We start from the raw sequence: 16,035 nt of genomic DNA on the forward strand, positions 1-16,035 counted from the left end.
ACACACACACACACACACTGACCCAGATCCCGGCACTGATCACCCGGAAGGCTCTGTCCTGGGCTTCTAACCTCGGGGAAGAGAGCTGGGCATGGGGGTGGGGGCGAGTGTCAGGTTGCTGGGGGTGTGACGTGCCCAGAATGGCCAGGCTAGTACCTCCACATAGGAATTGTGTTCTCTCAGTTTCTCGTCTGACAGAATGTCCTTTATTTTCTGCTGTTTTTTTTCTGTCGTGGAGAAAAAGAAAAAGAAGCAGGTGAATTCAGAGAGCCACTTTGCTCTTCCCCGAAGGTCCAGTAGGGACTCAGTTTTCCCATCTATAAAATGGGGGCAGCGATGATTCAGAACACACAGGTTTGTTATGAGTATCTGGGAGGTAAATGACTTTAATAAAGTAGTTTACACAGGGTAAGTTCTTATTAAGAGCGTTACTTTCAGTCCTGTAAATTCTCTCATCTCCAGAGGGATCCTGTTTCCTGAGGGGCAAACAGAGGCCTGACCATTGCCTGATGCTCCATGACTTGTACAGATACTAGGTGAAAACTCTCAGTTGTAGTGACTTCAACCTCTGACTCCAGCCTCAGTCTGTGGACATCATTGAAAAAAATATTTCATTCTCTGCTCCATCCGGATTAAACTTTTTTTCAGATCCTCAAACACATCTTGCTTTCTCCTGCCTCTGAGCCTTGGCTGTTCCTTCTGCCTGGATTATCTGGACTATCTTTAGTCCCATGCCACTGCCCCGTTTATCTGGCCAACTCCTGCTCACCTCTCATACTCAGGCCTGATCTTTGCCTCCTCCAGGAAACCTTCCTGGGGCTCCTCCCAGACACCCCTCAAAGCCCCTGTGTTGCTGCTTCCTGAACTCACTCTCCCCAGACTGTGAGTCCCGAGGGCAGGGACCTCCTCTTCCCTGTTCACGCAGCACCCCCAGCACCCGGCACAGTGCCTGGTGCCCGGTGGCTGGGCGGAAGATGCCAGTGGCCTGAGTGATTCCATCTGGGGATGGGAGACCATGTGCAGGCAGAGGAAGCTTCCCAGGGGAAAGACCAGGCGCAGCCAACTTACTCTTGACCCCTTGGAACAGCAGGGCCTCCCCATGGCCCTCCTTCAGCTGCTCCTGGAGCAGTCGGTAGCAGGCCCTGGGGCTGGCCAGGAGAAGCCGGAAGCCCTGGGGGCAGAAAGCCTGCGGTCAGAGGTTAGTTTGGTCCCTGGGGCTCCCGGGAGGAAGGCTCTGCCAAGGGTATGGGGAGTGGGGGCTTGGACCTAGGCTGGCTGCTTCTTCCATGCCCCCTTCTGGGTGAGGGAGAAAGATTTGGGAAGATAAGGTCAGTGTCCCCCACCCTCCCCGGCAGAGGCAGAGCTGAGTCTGGGAACCTGGGAAGGAGGCCTGTGGCTTCCTTCAGGCAGCCCCCCCAGACCACACCTTCTTTTGCACCGGAACGAAGCTCAGGAACTCGTCCACGTGGCCCACAGACAGCCAGTCAGAGTAGAGTCTCACCGGGGCCTGCACCTGCTGGGCACCCAGGAAGTCCTGCAGGGTCTGGTGCATCTCCTGGCTCTCCTTGCTGCCAACATAGGGGTGTTATGAGGAGACAGGTATGCTTTTGGGCTGTGGTGCTGGAGAAGACTCTTGAGAGTCCCTTGGACAGCAAGGTCAACCCAGTCAATCCTAGAGGAAATCAACCCTGAATATTCATTGGAAGGACTGACTCTGAAGCTGAAGCTCCAGTACTTTGGCCATCTGATGCCAAGAGCCGACTCACTGGAAAAAGACCCTGATGCTGGGCAAGATGAGGGCGGGAGGAGAAGGGCACGACAGAGGATGAGATGGTTGGATGGTATCATCGACTCGGTGGACATGAGTTTGAGCAAGCTCCGAGAGATGAAGGACAGGGAAGTCCGGTGTGCTGCGGTTCATGGGGTCACAAAGAGTTGGACGTGACTGAGCAACTGAACAGCAACAGCAGCAATGGGAGATGGGCTTCCCTGGTGGCTCAGCTGGTGAAGGATCTGCTCGCAGTTCAGGAGACCGGGTTCAATCCCTGGGTTGGGAACATCCCCTGGAGAAGGAAATGGCAATCCACTCCAGTATTCTTGCCTGGAGAATCCCATGGACAGAGAAGCCTGGTGGGTTACAGTCCATGGACTCACAAAGAGTTGGACACAAGTGACCGAGTAACTAACACTTTCCCTTTCATGGGGAGACGGGGGTGGGGGAGTCCACAAAGGTGGGAGTTACCAAGGAAGTCTCTGAGGGCCTGGGACTTGGTGAAGCGGTCAGGATTCTTCAGAGAAGGGGTTCAGACCCTGGGATGCCTTTTGTTATTATCATATCTCCTACCATCTGAGGAGTTTAGAAAATGTCACCCCAGTTTTACTGGGGACAACCGAGGCATGGAGTCAGTGAAGGACGTAGGGCCAGTCCTTAGCTTCTGCAAGCGCTGCCTGTTGACTCTGCCTGGACGCTGGTGTCGTGAGCAGCGTTGCCGTGGGGTGTGGAGCTGGCCCCACCGAGTCCATGCCCCCTTGTCAGCTGTGCGCCCTCACACACACCCCTTCACAGTCCCGGCCTCCGTGCTCCTCCTGCCCTGACCTCCAGGGGCCTTTGTGACCCGGCCTCTGTAATCCCCCTGCCCTGACCTCCAGGGGCCTTTGTGACCCGGCCTCCAATATCCCCCTGTCCTGAGCTCAGGGGCCTTCGTGACCTGGCCTCCTTGATCCCCCTGCCATGAGCTCCAGGGGCCTTCGTGAACCGGCCTACGTGCTCCCCTGCCCTGAGCTCCAGGGGCCTTCGTGACCCGGCTTACGTGATCCCCCTGCCCTGACTTCCAGGGGCCTTCGTGACTGGCCTCCGTGCTCCTCCTGCCCTGAGCTCCAGGGGGGCTTCGTGACCCAGCCTCCGTGCTCCCCCTGCCCTGAGCTCCAGGGGCCTTCGTGACCCGGCCTCCGTGAGTCCCCTGCCCTGAGCTCCAGGGGCCTTCGTGACCCGACCTCCATGCTCCTCCTGCCCTGAGCTCCAGGGGCCTTCGTGATCCGGCCTCCATGCTCCCCCTGCCCTGAGCTCCAGGGGCCTTTGTGACCCGGCCTCCGGGCTCCCCCTGCCCTGACTTCCAGGGGCCTTTGTGACCGGCCTCCGTGAGTCCCCTGCCCTGAGCTCCAGGGGCCTTTGTGACCCGGCCTCCGTGCTCCCCCTGCCCAGACCTCCAGGGGCCTTCGTGACCCGGCCTCCGTGCTCCCCCTGCCCTGAGCTCCAGGGGCTTTCGTGACCCGGCCTCCGTGCTCCCCCTGCCCTGAGCTCCAGGGGCCTTCGTGACCCGGCCTCCGTGACTCCCCTGCCCTGAGCTCCAGGGGCCTTCGTGACCCGGCCTCCGAGCTCCCCCTGCCCTGATCTCCAGTGGCCTTCGTGACCCGGCCTCCGTGAGTCCCCTGCCCTGAGCTCCAGGGGCCTTCGTGACCCGGCCTCCGTGAGTCCCCTGCCCTGAGCTCCAGGGGCCTTCGTGACCCGACCTCCATACTCCCCCTGCCCTGAGCTCCAGGGGCCTTCGTGGCACGGCCTCTGTGCTCCCTCTGCCCTGAGCTCCAGGGGCCTTTGTGACCCGGCCTCCGGGTTCCCCTGCCCTGACTTCCAGGGGCCTTTGTGACCGGCCTCCGTGAGTCCCCTGCCCTGAGCTCCAGGGGCCTTCGTGACCTGGCCTCCGAGCTCCCCCTGCCCTGACCTTCAGGGGCCTTCGTGACCCGGCCTCCGTGAGTCCCCTGCCCTGAGCTCCAGGGGCCTTTGTGACCCGGCCTCCGTGAGTCCCCTGCCCTGAGCTCCAGGGGCCTTCGTGACCCGGCCTACGTGATCCCCCTGCCCTGACTTCCAGGGGCCTTCGTGACTGGCCTCCATGCTCCTCCTGCCCTGAGCTCCAGGGGCCTTCGTCACCCGGCCTCCGGGCTCCCCCTGCCCTGACTTCCAGGGGCCTTCGTGACTGGCCTCCGTGCTCCCCCTGCCCTGAGCTCCAGGGGCCTTCGTAACCCGGCCTCCGTTCTCCCCCTGCCCTGAGCTCCAGGGGCCTTCGTGACCCGGCCTACAAGATCCCCCTGCCCTGAGCTCCAGGGGCCTTCGTGACCCGGCCTCCGTGCTCCCTCTGTCCTGAGCTCCAGGGGCCTTCGTGAACCGGCCTCGTGCTCCCCCTGACCTGACTTCCAGGGGCCTTCGTGACCCGGCCTCCGTGAGTCCCCTGCCCTGTGCTCCAGGGGCCTTCGTGACCTGGCCTCCGTGCTCCCCCTGCCCTGTGCTCCAGGGGCCTTCGTGAACCGGCCTCCATGCTCCTCCTGCCCTCAGCTCCAGTGGCCTTCGTGACCCGGCCTCCGTGAGTCCCCTGTCCTGAGCTCCAGGGACCTTCGTGACCAGGCCACCGTGATCCTCCTGCCCTGAGCTCCAGGGGCCTTCGTGTACCGGCCTCCGTGCTCCCCCTGCCCTGACTTCCAGGGGCCTTCGTGACCCGGCCTCCGTGAGTCCCCTGCCCTGAGCTCCAGGGACCTTCGTGACCCGGCCTCTGTGCTACCCCTGCCCTGAGCTCCAGGGGCCTCGTGACCCGGCCTCCGTGCTCCCCCTGCCCTGACTTCCAGGGGCCTTCGTGACCCGGCCTCCGTGCTCCCCCTGCCCTGAGCTCCAGTGGCCTTCGTGACCAGGCCTCCGTGCTCCCCCTGCCCTGACTTCCAGGGGCCTTTGTGACCGGCCACCGTGAGTCCCCTGCCCTGAGCTCCAGGGGCCTTCGTGACCCAGCCTCCGTGCTCCCCCTACCCTGACCTCCAGGGGCCTTCATGACCCGGCCTCCGTGCTCCCCCTGCCCTGACTTCTAGGGGCCTTCGTGACCCGGCCTCCGTGCTCCCCCTGCCCTGAGCTCCAGGGGCCTTCGTGACCCGGCTTCCATGCTCCCCCTGCCCTGAGCTCCAGGGGCCTTCGTGAACCGGCCTCTGTGCTCCCCCTGCCCTGACCTCCAGGGGCCTTCGTGACCCGGCCTCCGTGCTCCCCCTGCCCTGAGCTCCAGGGGCCTTCGTGACCCGGCCTTCGTGCTCCCCCTGCCCTGAGCTCAAGGGGCCATCGTGACCCGGCCTCCGTGAGTCCCCTACCCTGAGCTCCAGGGGCCTCCGTGAACCGGGCTATGTGCTCCCACTGCCCTGAGCTCCAGAGGACTTCGTGACCCGGCCTCCGTGATCCCCCTGCTCTGAGCTCAAGAGGCCTTCGTGACCCGGCCTCCGTGCTCCCCCTGCCCTGAGCTCCAGGGGCCTTCGTGAACCGGTCTCCGTGCTCCCCCTGCCCTGAGCTCCAGGGGCCTTCGTGACCCGGCCTCCGTGCTCCCCCTGCCCTGAGCTCCAAGGGCCTTCGTGACCCCGCCTCCGTGAGTCCCCCACCCTGAGCTCCAGGGGCCTTCGTGAACCGGCCTATGTGCTCCCCCTGCCCTGAGCTCCAGGGGCCTTCGTGACCCGGCCTCCGTGCTCCCCCTGCCCTGACCTCCAGGGGCCTTCGTGACCCGGCCTCCGTGAGTCCCCTGCCCTGAGCTCCAGGGACTTTCGTGACCAGGCCACCGCGATCCTCCTGCCGGGAGCTCCAGGGGCCTTCGTGACCCGGCCTCTGTGCTACCCCTGCCCTGACCTCCAGGGGCCTTCGTGACCCGGCCTCTGTGAGTCCCCTGCCCTGAGCTCCAAGGGCCTTAGTGACCCGGCCTCTGTGCTCCCCCTGCCCTGAGCTCCAGGGGCCTTCGTGACCAGGCCTCCGTGCTCCCCCTGCCCTGAGCTCCAGGGGCCTGGTGACCCGGCCTCCGTGCTCCCCCTGCCCTGACCTCCAGGGGCCTTCGTGACCCGGCCTCTGTGAGTCCCCTACCCTGAGCTCCAGGGGCCTTCGTGAACCGGCCTATGTGCTCCCCCTGCCCTGAGCTCCAGGGGCCTTCGTGACCCGGTCTCTGTGCTCCCCCTTCCCTGAGCTCCAGGGACCTTCGTGACCCGGCCTCCGTGAGTCCCCTGCCCTGAGCTCCAGGGGTCTTCGTAAGCCGGCCTCCGTGCTTCCCCTGCCCTGAGCTCCAGCGGCCTTCGTGACCCGGCCTCTGTGAGTCCCCTACCCTGAGCTCCAGGGGCCTTCGTGAACCGGCCTATGTGCTCCCCCTGCCCTGAGCTCCAGGGGCCTTCGTGACCCGGTCTCTGTGCTCCCCCTTCCCTGAGCTCCAGGGACCTTCGTGACCCATCCTCCGTGCTCCCCCTGCCCTGAGCTCAGGGGCCTTCGTGACCCAGCCTCCGTGAGTCCCCTGCCCTGAGCTCCAGGGGTCTTCGTAAGCCGGCCTCCGTGCTTCCCCTGCCCTGAGCTCCAGCGGCCTTCGTGACCCAGCCTCTGTGCTCCCCCTGCCCAGACCTCCAGGGGCCTTCGTGACCCGGCCTCTGTGAGTCCCCTGCCCTGAGCTCCAAGGGCCTTAGTGACCCGGCCTCCGTGCTCCCCCTGCCCTGAGCTCCAGGGGCCTTCGTGACCAGGCCTCCGTGCTCCCCCTGCCCTGAGCTCCAGGGGCAATCGTGACCCGGCCTCCGTGCTCCCCCTGCCCTGAGCTCCAGGGGCCTTCGTGACCCTGCCTCCATGCTCCCCCTGCCCTGAACTCTAGGGGCCATCGTGACCCGGCCTCCGTGAGTCCCCCACCCTGAGCTCCAGGGGCCTTCGTGAACCGGCCTATGTGCTCCCCCCACCCTGAGCTCCAGGGGCCTTCGTGACCTGGCCTCCGTGCTCCCCCCGCCCAGACCTCCAGGGGCCTTCGTGACCCGGCGTCCGTGCTCCCCCTGCCCTGAGCTCCAGGGGCCTTTGTGACCCGGCCTCCGTGCTCCCCCTGCCCTGAGCTCCAGGGGCCTTCGTGACCCGGCCTCCATGCTCCATCTGCCCTGAGCTCCAGGGGCCTTCGTGACCCGGCCTCCATGCTCCCCCTGCCCTGAGCTCCAGGGGCCTTCGTGACCTGGCCTCCGTGCTCCCCCTGCCCAGACCTCCAGGGGCCTTCGTGACCCGGCCTCCGTGCTCCCCCTGCCCTGAGCTCCAGGGGCCTTTGTGACCCGGCCTCCGTGCTCCCCCTGCCCTGAGCTCCAGGGGCCTTCGTGACCCGGCCTCCATGCTCCATCTGCCCTGAGCTCCAGGGGCCTTCGTGACCCGGCCTCCATGCTCCCCCTGCCCTGAGCTCCAGGGGCCTTCGTGAACCAGCCTCCATGCTCCCCCTGCCCAGACCTCCAGGGGCCTTCGTGACCCGGCCTCCGTGCTCCCCCTGCCCTGAACTCCAGGGGCCTTCGTGACCCGGCCTCCATGCTCCATCTGCCCTGAGCTCCAGGGGCCTTCGTGACCCGGCCTCCATGCTCCCCCTGCCCTGAGCTCCAGGGGCCTTCGTAAACCAGCCTCCATGCTCCCCCTGCCCAGACCTCCAGGTGCCTTCGTGACCCGGCCTCCGTGCTCCCCCTGCCCTGAGCTCCAGGGGCCTTCGTGACCCGGCCTCCGTGCTCCCCCTGCCCTGAGATCTAGGGGCCATCGTGACCCGGCCTCCGTCAGTCCCCCACCCTGAGCTCCAGGGGCCTTCGTGAACCGGCCTCCGTGTTCCCCCTTCCCTGAGCTCCAGGGGCCTTCGTGACCCGGCCTCCGTGCTCCCCCTGCCCTGACTTCCAGGGGCCTTCGTGACCCGGCCTCCGTGAGTCCCCTGCCCTGAGCTCCAGGGGCCTTCGTGAACCGGCCTCCGTGCTCCCCCTGCCCTGACTTCCAGGGGCCTTCGTGACCCGGCCTCCGTGAGTCCCCTGCCCTGAGCTCCAGGGACCTTTGTGACCAGGCCACCGTGATCCTCCTGCCCTGAGCTCCAGGGGCCTTCGTGACCCGGCCTCTGTGCTCCCCCTGCCCTGACTTCCAGGGGCCTTCGTGATTCGGCCTCCGTGCTCCCCCTGCCCTGAGTTCCAGTGGCCTTCGTGACCAGGCCTCTGTGCTCCCCCTGCCCTGAGCTTCAGGGGCCTCGTGACCCGGCCTCCGTGCTCCCCCTGCCCTGAGCTCCATGGGCCTTCGTGACCCGGCCTCCGTGCTCCCCCTCTCCTGAACTCGAGGGGCCTTTGTGACCCGGCCTCCGGGCTCCCCCTGCCCTGACTTCCAGGGGCCTTTGTGACCGGCCTCCGTGAGTCCCCTGCCCTGACCTCCAGGGGACTTCGTTACCCAGCCTACGTGCTAACCCTGCCCTGAGCTCCAGGGGCCTTCGTGACCTGGCCTCCGTGCTCCCCCTGCCCAGACCTCCAGGGGCCTTCGTGACCCGGCCTCCGTGCTCCCCCTGCCCTGAGCTCCAGGGGCCTTTGTGACCCGGCCTCCGTGCTCCCCCTGCCCTGAGCTCCAGGGGCCTTCGTGACCCGGCCTCCATGCTCCATCTGCCCTGAGCTCCAGGGGCCTTCGTGACCCGGCCTCCATGCTCCCCCTGCCCTGAGCTCCAGGGGCCTTCGTGAACCAGCCTCCATGCTCCCCCTGCCCAGACCTCCAGGGGCCTTCGTGACCCGGCCTCCGTGCTCCCCCTGCCCTGAACTCCAGGGGCCTTCGTGACCCGGCCTCCATGCTCCATCTGCCCTGAGCTCCAGGGGCCTTCGTGACCCGGCCTCCATGCTCCCCCTGCCCTGAGCTCCAGGGGCCTTCGTAAACCAGCCTCCATGCTCCCCCTGCCCAGACCTCCAGGTGCCTTCGTGACCCGGCCTCCGTGCTCCCCCTGCCCTGAGCTCCAGGGGCCTTCGTGACCCGGCCTCCGTGCTCCCCCTGCCCTGAGATCTAGGGGCCATCGTGACCCGGCCTCCGTCAGTCCCCCACCCTGAGCTCCAGGGGCCTTCGTGAACCGGCCTCCGTGTTCCCCCTTCCCTGAGCTCCAGGGGCCTTCGTGACCCGGCCTCCGTGCTCCCCCTGCCCTGACTTCCAGGGGCCTTCGTGACCCGGCCTCCGTGAGTCCCCTGCCCTGAGCTCCAGGGGCCTTCGTGAACCGGCCTCCGTGCTCCCCCTGCCCTGACTTCCAGGGGCCTTCGTGACCCGGCCTCCGTGAGTCCCCTGCCCTGAGCTCCAGGGACCTTTGTGACCAGGCCACCGTGATCCTCCTGCCCTGAGCTCCAGGGGCCTTCGTGACCCGGCCTCTGTGCTCCCCCTGCCCTGACTTCCAGGGGCCTTCGTGATTCGGCCTCCGTGCTCCCCCTGCCCTGAGTTCCAGTGGCCTTCGTGACCAGGCCTCTGTGCTCCCCCTGCCCTGAGCTTCAGGGGCCTCGTGACCCGGCCTCCGTGCTCCCCCTGCCCTGAGCTCCATGGGCCTTCGTGACCCGGCCTCCGTGCTCCCCCTCTCCTGAACTCGAGGGGCCTTTGTGACCCGGCCTCCGGGCTCCCCCTGCCCTGACTTCCAGGGGCCTTTGTGACCGGCCTCCGTGAGTCCCCTGCCCTGACCTCCAGGGGACTTCGTTACCCAGCCTCCGTGCTCCCCCTGCCCTGACCTCCTTCGTGACTCGGCCTCTGTGCTCCTCCAGCCCTGACCTCCTTCGTGACCCGGCCTCCGTGCTCCCCCTGCCTTGACCTCCTTCGTGACTCGGCCTCTGTGCTCCTCCTGCCCTGACCTCCAGGGGCCTTCGTGACCCGGCCTCCGTGAGTCCCCTACCCTGAGGTCCAGGGGCCTTCGTGAACCGGCTTATGTGCTCCCCCTGCCCTGAGCTCCAGGGGCCTTCGTGACCCGGCCTCCATGCTCCCCCTGCCCTGAGCTCCAGGGGCCTTCGTGACCTGTCCTCCGTGAGTTCCCTACCCTGAGCTCCAGGGGCCTTCGTGAACCGGCCTATGTGCTCCCCCTGCCCTGAGCTCCAGGGGCCTTCGTGACCCGGCCTCCATGCTCCCCCTGCCCTGAGCTCCAGGGGCCTTCGTGACCTGTCCTCCGTGAGTTCCCTACCCTGAGCTCCAGGGGCCTTCGTGACCCAGCCTCCGTGCTCCCCCTGCCCTGAGCTCCAGGGGCCTCGTGACCCGGCCTCCGTGAGTCCCCTACCCTGAGGTCCAGGGGCCTTCGTGAACCGGCCTATGTGCTCCCCCTGCCCTGAGCTCCAGGGGCCTTCGTGACCCGGCCTCCGTGCTCCCCCTGCCCTGAGCTGCAGGGGCCTTCGTGAACCGGCTTGGTGCTCCCCCTGCCCTGAGCTCCAGGGGCCTTCGTGACCTGGCCTCCGTTAGTCCCCTACCCTGAGCTCCAGGGGCCTTCATGAACCGGCCTATGTGCTCCCCCTGCTCTGAGCTCCAGGGGCCTTCGTGACCCGGCCTCCGTGCTCCCCCTGCCATGAGCTCCAGGGGCCTTCGTGAACCAGCCTACGTGCTCCCCCTGCCCTGAGCTCCAGGGACCTTCGTGACCCGGCCTCCGTGCTCCCCCTGGCCTGAGCTCCAGGGGCCTTCGTGACCCGGCCTCCGTGAGTCCCCTACCCTGAGCTCCAGGGGCCTTCGTGAACCGGCCTATGTGCTCCCCCTGGCCTGAGCTCCAGGGGCCTTCGTGACCCGGCCTCCGTGCTCCCCCTGCCATGAGCTCCAGGGGCCTTCGTGAACCAGCCTACGTGCTCCCCCTGCCCTGAGCTCCAGGGACCTTCGTGACCCGGCCTCCGTGCTCCCCCTGGCCTGAGCTCCAGGGGCCTTCGTGACCCGGCCTCCATGAGTCCCCTACCCTGAGCTCCATGGGCCTTCGTGAACCGGCCTACGTGCTCCCCCTGCCCTGAGCTCCAGGGACCTTGGTGACCCAGCCTACCTGCTCCCCCTGCCCTGAACTCCAGGGGCCTCGTGACCCGGCCTCCGTGCTTCCACTGCCCTAACCTCCAGGGGCCTTCGTGACCCGGCCTCCGTGAGTCCCCTACCCTGAGCTCCAGGGGCCTTCGTGACCCGTCCTCTGTGCTACCCCTGCCCTGAGCTCCAGGGGCCTTCGTGACCCGGCTTCCATGCTCCCCCTGCCCTGAGCTCCAGGGGCCTTCGTGAACCGGCCTCTGTGCTCCCCCTGCCCTGACCTCCAGGGGCCTTCGTGACCCGGCCTCCGTGCTCCCCCTGCCCTGAGCTCCAGGGGGGCTTCGTGACCCGGCCTTCGTGCTCCCCCTGCCCTGAGCTCCAGGGGCCTTCGTGACCCGGCCTCCGTGCTCCCCCTGCCCTCACCTCCAGGGGCCTTCGTGACTCAGCCTCCGTGCTCCCCCTGCCCTGACCTCCAGGGGCCTTCGTGACCCGGCCTCCGTGCTCCCCCTGCCCTGACCTCCAGGGGCCTTCGTTACCCGGCCTACGTGCTAACCCTGCCCTGAGCTCCAGGGGCCTTCGTGACCCGGACTCCGTGCTTCCCCTGCCCTGACCTCCTTCGTGACTCGGCCTCTGTGCTCCTCCTGCCCTGACCTCCTTCGTGACCCGGCCTCCGTGCTCCCCCTGCCCTGACCTCCTTCGTGACTCGGCCTCTGTGCTCCTCCTGCCCTGACCTCCAGGGGCCTTCGTGACCCGGCCTCCGTGAGTCCCCTACCCTGAGGTCCAGGGGCCTTCGTGAACCGGCTTATGTGCTCCCCCTGCCCTGAGCTCCAGGGGCCTTCGTGACCCGGCCTCCGTGCTCCCCCTGCCCTGAGCTCCAGGGGCCTTCGTGACCCGGCCTCCGTGCTCCCCCTGCCCTGAGCTCCAGGGGCCATCGTGACCCGGCCTCCGTGCTCCCCCTGCCCTGAGCTCCAGGGGCCTTAGTGTCCAGGCCTCTGTGCTCCCCCTGCCCTGAGCTCCAGGGGCCTTCGAGACCCGGCCTCCGTGCTCCCCCTGCCCTGAGCTCTAGGGGCCATCGTGACCCGGCCTCCGTCAGTCCCCCACCCTGAGCTCCAGGGGCCTTCGTGACCCGGCCTCCGTGAGTCCCCTGCCCTGAGCTCCAGGGACCTTCGTGACCAGGCCACCGTTATCCTCCTGCCCTGAGCTCCAGGGGCCTTCGTGAACCGGCCTCCGTGCTCCCCCTGCCCTGATCTCCAGGGGCCTTCGTGACCCGGCCTCCGTGAGTCCCCTGCCCTGAGCTCCAGGGACCTTCGTGACCAGGCCACCGTTATCCTCCTGCCCTGAGCTCCAGGGGCCTTCGTGACCCGGCCTCTGTGCTACCCCTGCCCTGACTTCCAGGGGCCTTCGTGACCCGGCCTCCATGCTCCCCCTGCCCTGACTTCCAGGGGCCTTCGTGACCCGGCCTCCGTGAGTCCCCTGCCCTGAGCTCCAGGGACCTTCGTGACCAGGCCACCGTTATCCTCCTGCCCTGATCTCCAGGGGCCTCGTGACCCGGCCTCCGTGCTCCCCCTGCCCTGAGCTCCATGGGCCTTCGTGACCCGGCCTACGTGCTCCCCCTGCCCTGAACTCGAGGGGCCTTTGTGACCCGGCCTCCGGGCTCCCCCTGCCCTGACTTCCATGGGCCTTTGTGACCGGCCTCCGTGAGTCCCCTGCCCTGAGCTCCAGGGGCCTTCGTGACCCAGCCTCCGTTCTCCCCCTGCCCTGACCTCCAGGGGCCTTCATGACCCGGCCTCCGTGCTCCCCCTTCCCTGACTTCTAGGGGCCTTCGTGACCCGGCCTACGTGCTCCCCCTGCCGTGAGCTCCAAGGGCCTTCGTGACCCGGCCTCCGTGCTCCCCCTGCCCTGAGCTCCAGGGGCCTTCGTGAACCGGCCTATGTGCTCCCCCTGCCCTGAGCTCCAGGGGCCTTCGTGAACCGGCCTACGTGCTCCCCCTGCCGTGAGCTCCAAGGGCCTTCGTGACCCGGCCTCCGTGAGTCCCCTGCCCTGAGCTCCAGGGGCCTTCGTGAACCGGCCTATGTGCTCCCCCTGCCCTGAGCTCCAGGGACCTTCGTGACCCGGCCTCCGTGCTCCCCCTGCCCTGAGCTCCAGGGGCCTTCGTGACCCGGCCTCCGTGCTCCCCCTGCCCTGAGCTCAAGGGGCCATCGTGACCCGGCCTCCGTGAGTCCCCTACCCTGAGCTCCAGGGGCCTCCGTGAACCGGGCTATGTGCTCCCCCTGCCCTGAGCTCCAGGGGCCTTCGTGACCCGGCCTCCGTGCTCCCCCTGCGCTGAGCTCTAGGGGCCTTCGTGAACCGGCCTCCGTGCTCCCCCTGCCCTGACCTCCAGGGGCCTTCGTGACCCAGCATCCGTGCTCCCCCTGCCCTGACCTCCAAGGGCCTTCGTGACCCGGCCTCCGTGAGTCGCCTACCCTGAGCTCCAGGGGCCTTCGTGAACCGGCCTATGTGCTCCCCCTGCCCTGAGCCCAGGGGCCTTCGTGACCCGGCCTCCGTGCTCCCCCTGCCCTGAGCTCCAGGGGCCTTCGTGACCTGGCCTCCGTGCTCCCCCTGCCCAGACCTCCAGGGGCCTTCGTGACCCGGCCTACGTGAGTCCCCTGCCCTGAGCTCCAGGGGCCTTCGTGACCCGGCTTCCGTGCTCCCCCTGCCCTGAGCTCCAGGGGCCTTCGTGACCCGGCCTCCGTACTACCCCTGTCCTGAGCCCCAGGGGCCTTCATGACCCGGCCTCCGTGCTCCCCCTGCCCTGAGCTCCAGGGGCCTTCGTGACCCGGCCTCCGTGCTCCCCCTGCCCTGAGCTCCAGGGGCCTTCGTGACCCGGCCTCCGTGCTCCCCCTGCCCTGACCTCCAGGGGCCTTCGTGACCCGGCCTCCGTGAGTCCCCTGCCCTGAGCTCCAGGGGCCTTCGTGAACCGGCCTACCTGCTCCCCCTGCCCTGTCCTCCAGGGGCCTGGTGACCCGGCCTCCGTGCTCCCCCGGCCCTGAGCTCCAGGGGCCTTCGTGACCCGGCCTCCGTGAGTCCCCTGCCCTGAGCTCCAGGGGCCTTCGTGACCCGGCCTCCGTGAGTCCCCTGCCCTGAGCTCCTGGGGCCTTCGTGACCCGGCCTCCGTGAGTCCCCTGCCCTGACCTCCAGGGGCCTTTGTTACCCGGCCTCCGTGAGTCCCCTGCCCTGAGCTCCTGGGGCCTTCGTGACCCGGCCTCCGTGCTCCCCCTGCCCTGAGTTCCAGGGGCCTTCGTGACCCGGCCTCCGTGCTCCCCCTTCCCTGAGCTCCAGGGGCCCTCGTGACCCGGCCCTTCACTCTTATGCTTGCTCGGTTCTGTTTTAGCCCCTCTAACCTTGAACCCACCAAGTTCATTCCTGCCTCAGGGCCTTTGCCCATGATCTTTTCAAAAACTGTCTATTTATTTGGCTTCAGCGGGTCTTAGATGTGGCTTGTGGACACTTTGGTTGCAGCCCGCAGACTCTTAGCTGCTGCATATGGGATCTTGTTCCCTGAGCAGGAGTGGAACCCGAGCCCCCCTGTGTTGGGAGCTCGGAGTCTCAGTCGCTGGACCACCAGGGAAGTCCCTGCCCAGGAGCTCTCTGCTCCAGATCTCCACGCGGCCATGTCCTGCTTGTCATCGGGCCTGGGCCCCGCCCCAGAGAAGCCCTCCTCGGTCTCCCTACCCCACTTCCCTCTCCTCTTCTGCCCCACTTTTGTGCTTTCTTTACTGCTGGAAAATCTTATTTGTTAGCTTTTCTGTGGCGCGTCGTCCCCACCAGGACAGCGGCAGGGCTTGCCCGTCCTGTCCAGGGCCACACTCCCTGCCGGCTCCTGGCACAGGGCTCGCGCAAAGCAGGTGCTCAGCAAACATTCACAGACCCGAAGCGTGCAGGTGGCCGAGGTGAGCTTGGAACTGCTGGGCTCCTCACTGGGTGTTCTTTGCTGTATGCTTTGATTCCCCACAGTCCCTCAAGTTTTTTGGGCCCTCTTTTTTTTTTTCTGCACTGAGAAGCAGGCAGGGTCTTCGTTTCCTAGCCAGGGATCCACCCCACGCCCCCCATGTTGGAAGGGTGGAATCTTAAACCATGGGACCCCAGGGATGTCCCCTATGAGCCCTCTTGGCCAGGAGCCAGCAGGGAAGCCCTCTGCTCTGGCCTCTGCTGCGCCCCACTCCCCTGCACCCCTGAGTCTGCCGCCCCCTCCCCCCACCTCTCCTTACCTGGGGTAACCACTGTCCCCAATGAGAATCCTGCCCAGCGGGTACGCCTTCCCCCTGACCATCACTGGGGGGCTCACTTCCAGGTTCCCAAAGGAGTCGAGGTCAGTCACACTGCCCGTCTGGGGCCCGCGAGTCACGTAGCCAAAATCTGGACCCTGGGGTGGGAGGAGCAGGGGCCAAGAGTTAGAGAACCCAAGGTCTTGGGGAAGAGGGCGTGGGGTCCAGGTTTAAAGATGAGCTTGGTCACAGAAGAAACCCTCCGGCCACTGGTTCAGAGCAGGTCCCATTACTATCTGAGGGATTCTGAAGGAAGGCTGAGTCAGCGCGGGCAAGAGAGGGGGTTTATGAGTCTCTGAGGGGCGCCCGCGGCTTCTAAACCTTGCGTGTGTGTGAGCGTGCTCAGTCGCTCAGCTGTGTCCCACTCTTTGTGACTCCATGTATTTATAGCCTGTCAGGCTCCTCGGTCCACTGGATTTCCCAAGGAAGAATACTGGAGTGGGTCCCCATTTCCTCCATCAGGGGATCTTCCTGACCCAGGAATCGAACCCATGTCTCCTGCGTCTCCTGCATTGGCAGGTGGATTCTTTACCCCTGAGCACTGGGGAAGCCCACTTCATAAACCTTAACTCGGGTGTGAAAATGAATCTGCCAGGTACCATCTCTGTCCTCGGAGCAGAAACTACGGTCAGGAAGACTGCGACTCGAGCTGTCTCTACAGCAGACGCTCCTGGTCCACACGGGGCGCGTCCTGACCTGGGGCTGCAGTGGGCCTCCCCACGGGGCTGTGGCCCCTCGTCCTCGTGAGAAGACCGCGGGGGCGGCGCCCCTCCCACCCCGCGTTGGCTTCCAGCTGCCGCTGTGAGCCGACGGCTCTGAGCTCAGAGGTCTGAAGTCAGCCTCACGGGACTGAAATCAAGGGGTGGCAGGCTGGCTCCTTCTGGAGGCTCTGGGAGAGACCCCGCTTCCTTTCCTTTTTCAGCTTCTAGTGGTCAGCTGGCTGGCGGCTCTTCTTCCATATTCAGTGCCCATCACTCCAGTCTCTGTTGCTGACAT

The 16,035-nt window shown here is 66.4% G+C and overlaps 2 protein-coding genes across 2 annotated transcripts in view; both read right to left on the reverse strand.

The window, feature by feature from the left end:
• The window catches only part of PADI6 (peptidyl arginine deiminase 6), a 207,547-nt gene that overhangs the window by 26,739 nt on the left and 164,773 nt on the right, over nucleotides 1-16,035 (reverse strand). The window lies entirely within an intron of this gene.
• The window catches only part of PADI4 (peptidyl arginine deiminase 4), a 41,817-nt gene that overhangs the window by 2,480 nt on the left and 23,302 nt on the right, over nucleotides 1-16,035 (reverse strand). The window contains exons 11-14 of the mRNA XM_055574329.1: nucleotides 14,983-15,137; nucleotides 1,439-1,568; nucleotides 1,069-1,186; nucleotides 157-227 (exon numbers count right to left, since the gene is read on the reverse strand). Coding sequence (XP_055430304.1) covers nucleotides 157-227; nucleotides 1,069-1,186; nucleotides 1,439-1,568; nucleotides 14,983-15,137 — 474 coding nt within the window. The remainder of the gene's footprint in view (nucleotides 1-156; nucleotides 228-1,068; nucleotides 1,187-1,438; nucleotides 1,569-14,982; nucleotides 15,138-16,035) is intronic.

This window comes from Bubalus kerabau, chromosome 3, assembly GCF_029407905.1.
Source record: "Bubalus kerabau isolate K-KA32 ecotype Philippines breed swamp buffalo chromosome 3, PCC_UOA_SB_1v2, whole genome shotgun sequence".
Classification (NCBI taxonomy): Eukaryota; Metazoa; Chordata; class Mammalia; order Artiodactyla; family Bovidae; genus Bubalus; species Bubalus kerabau.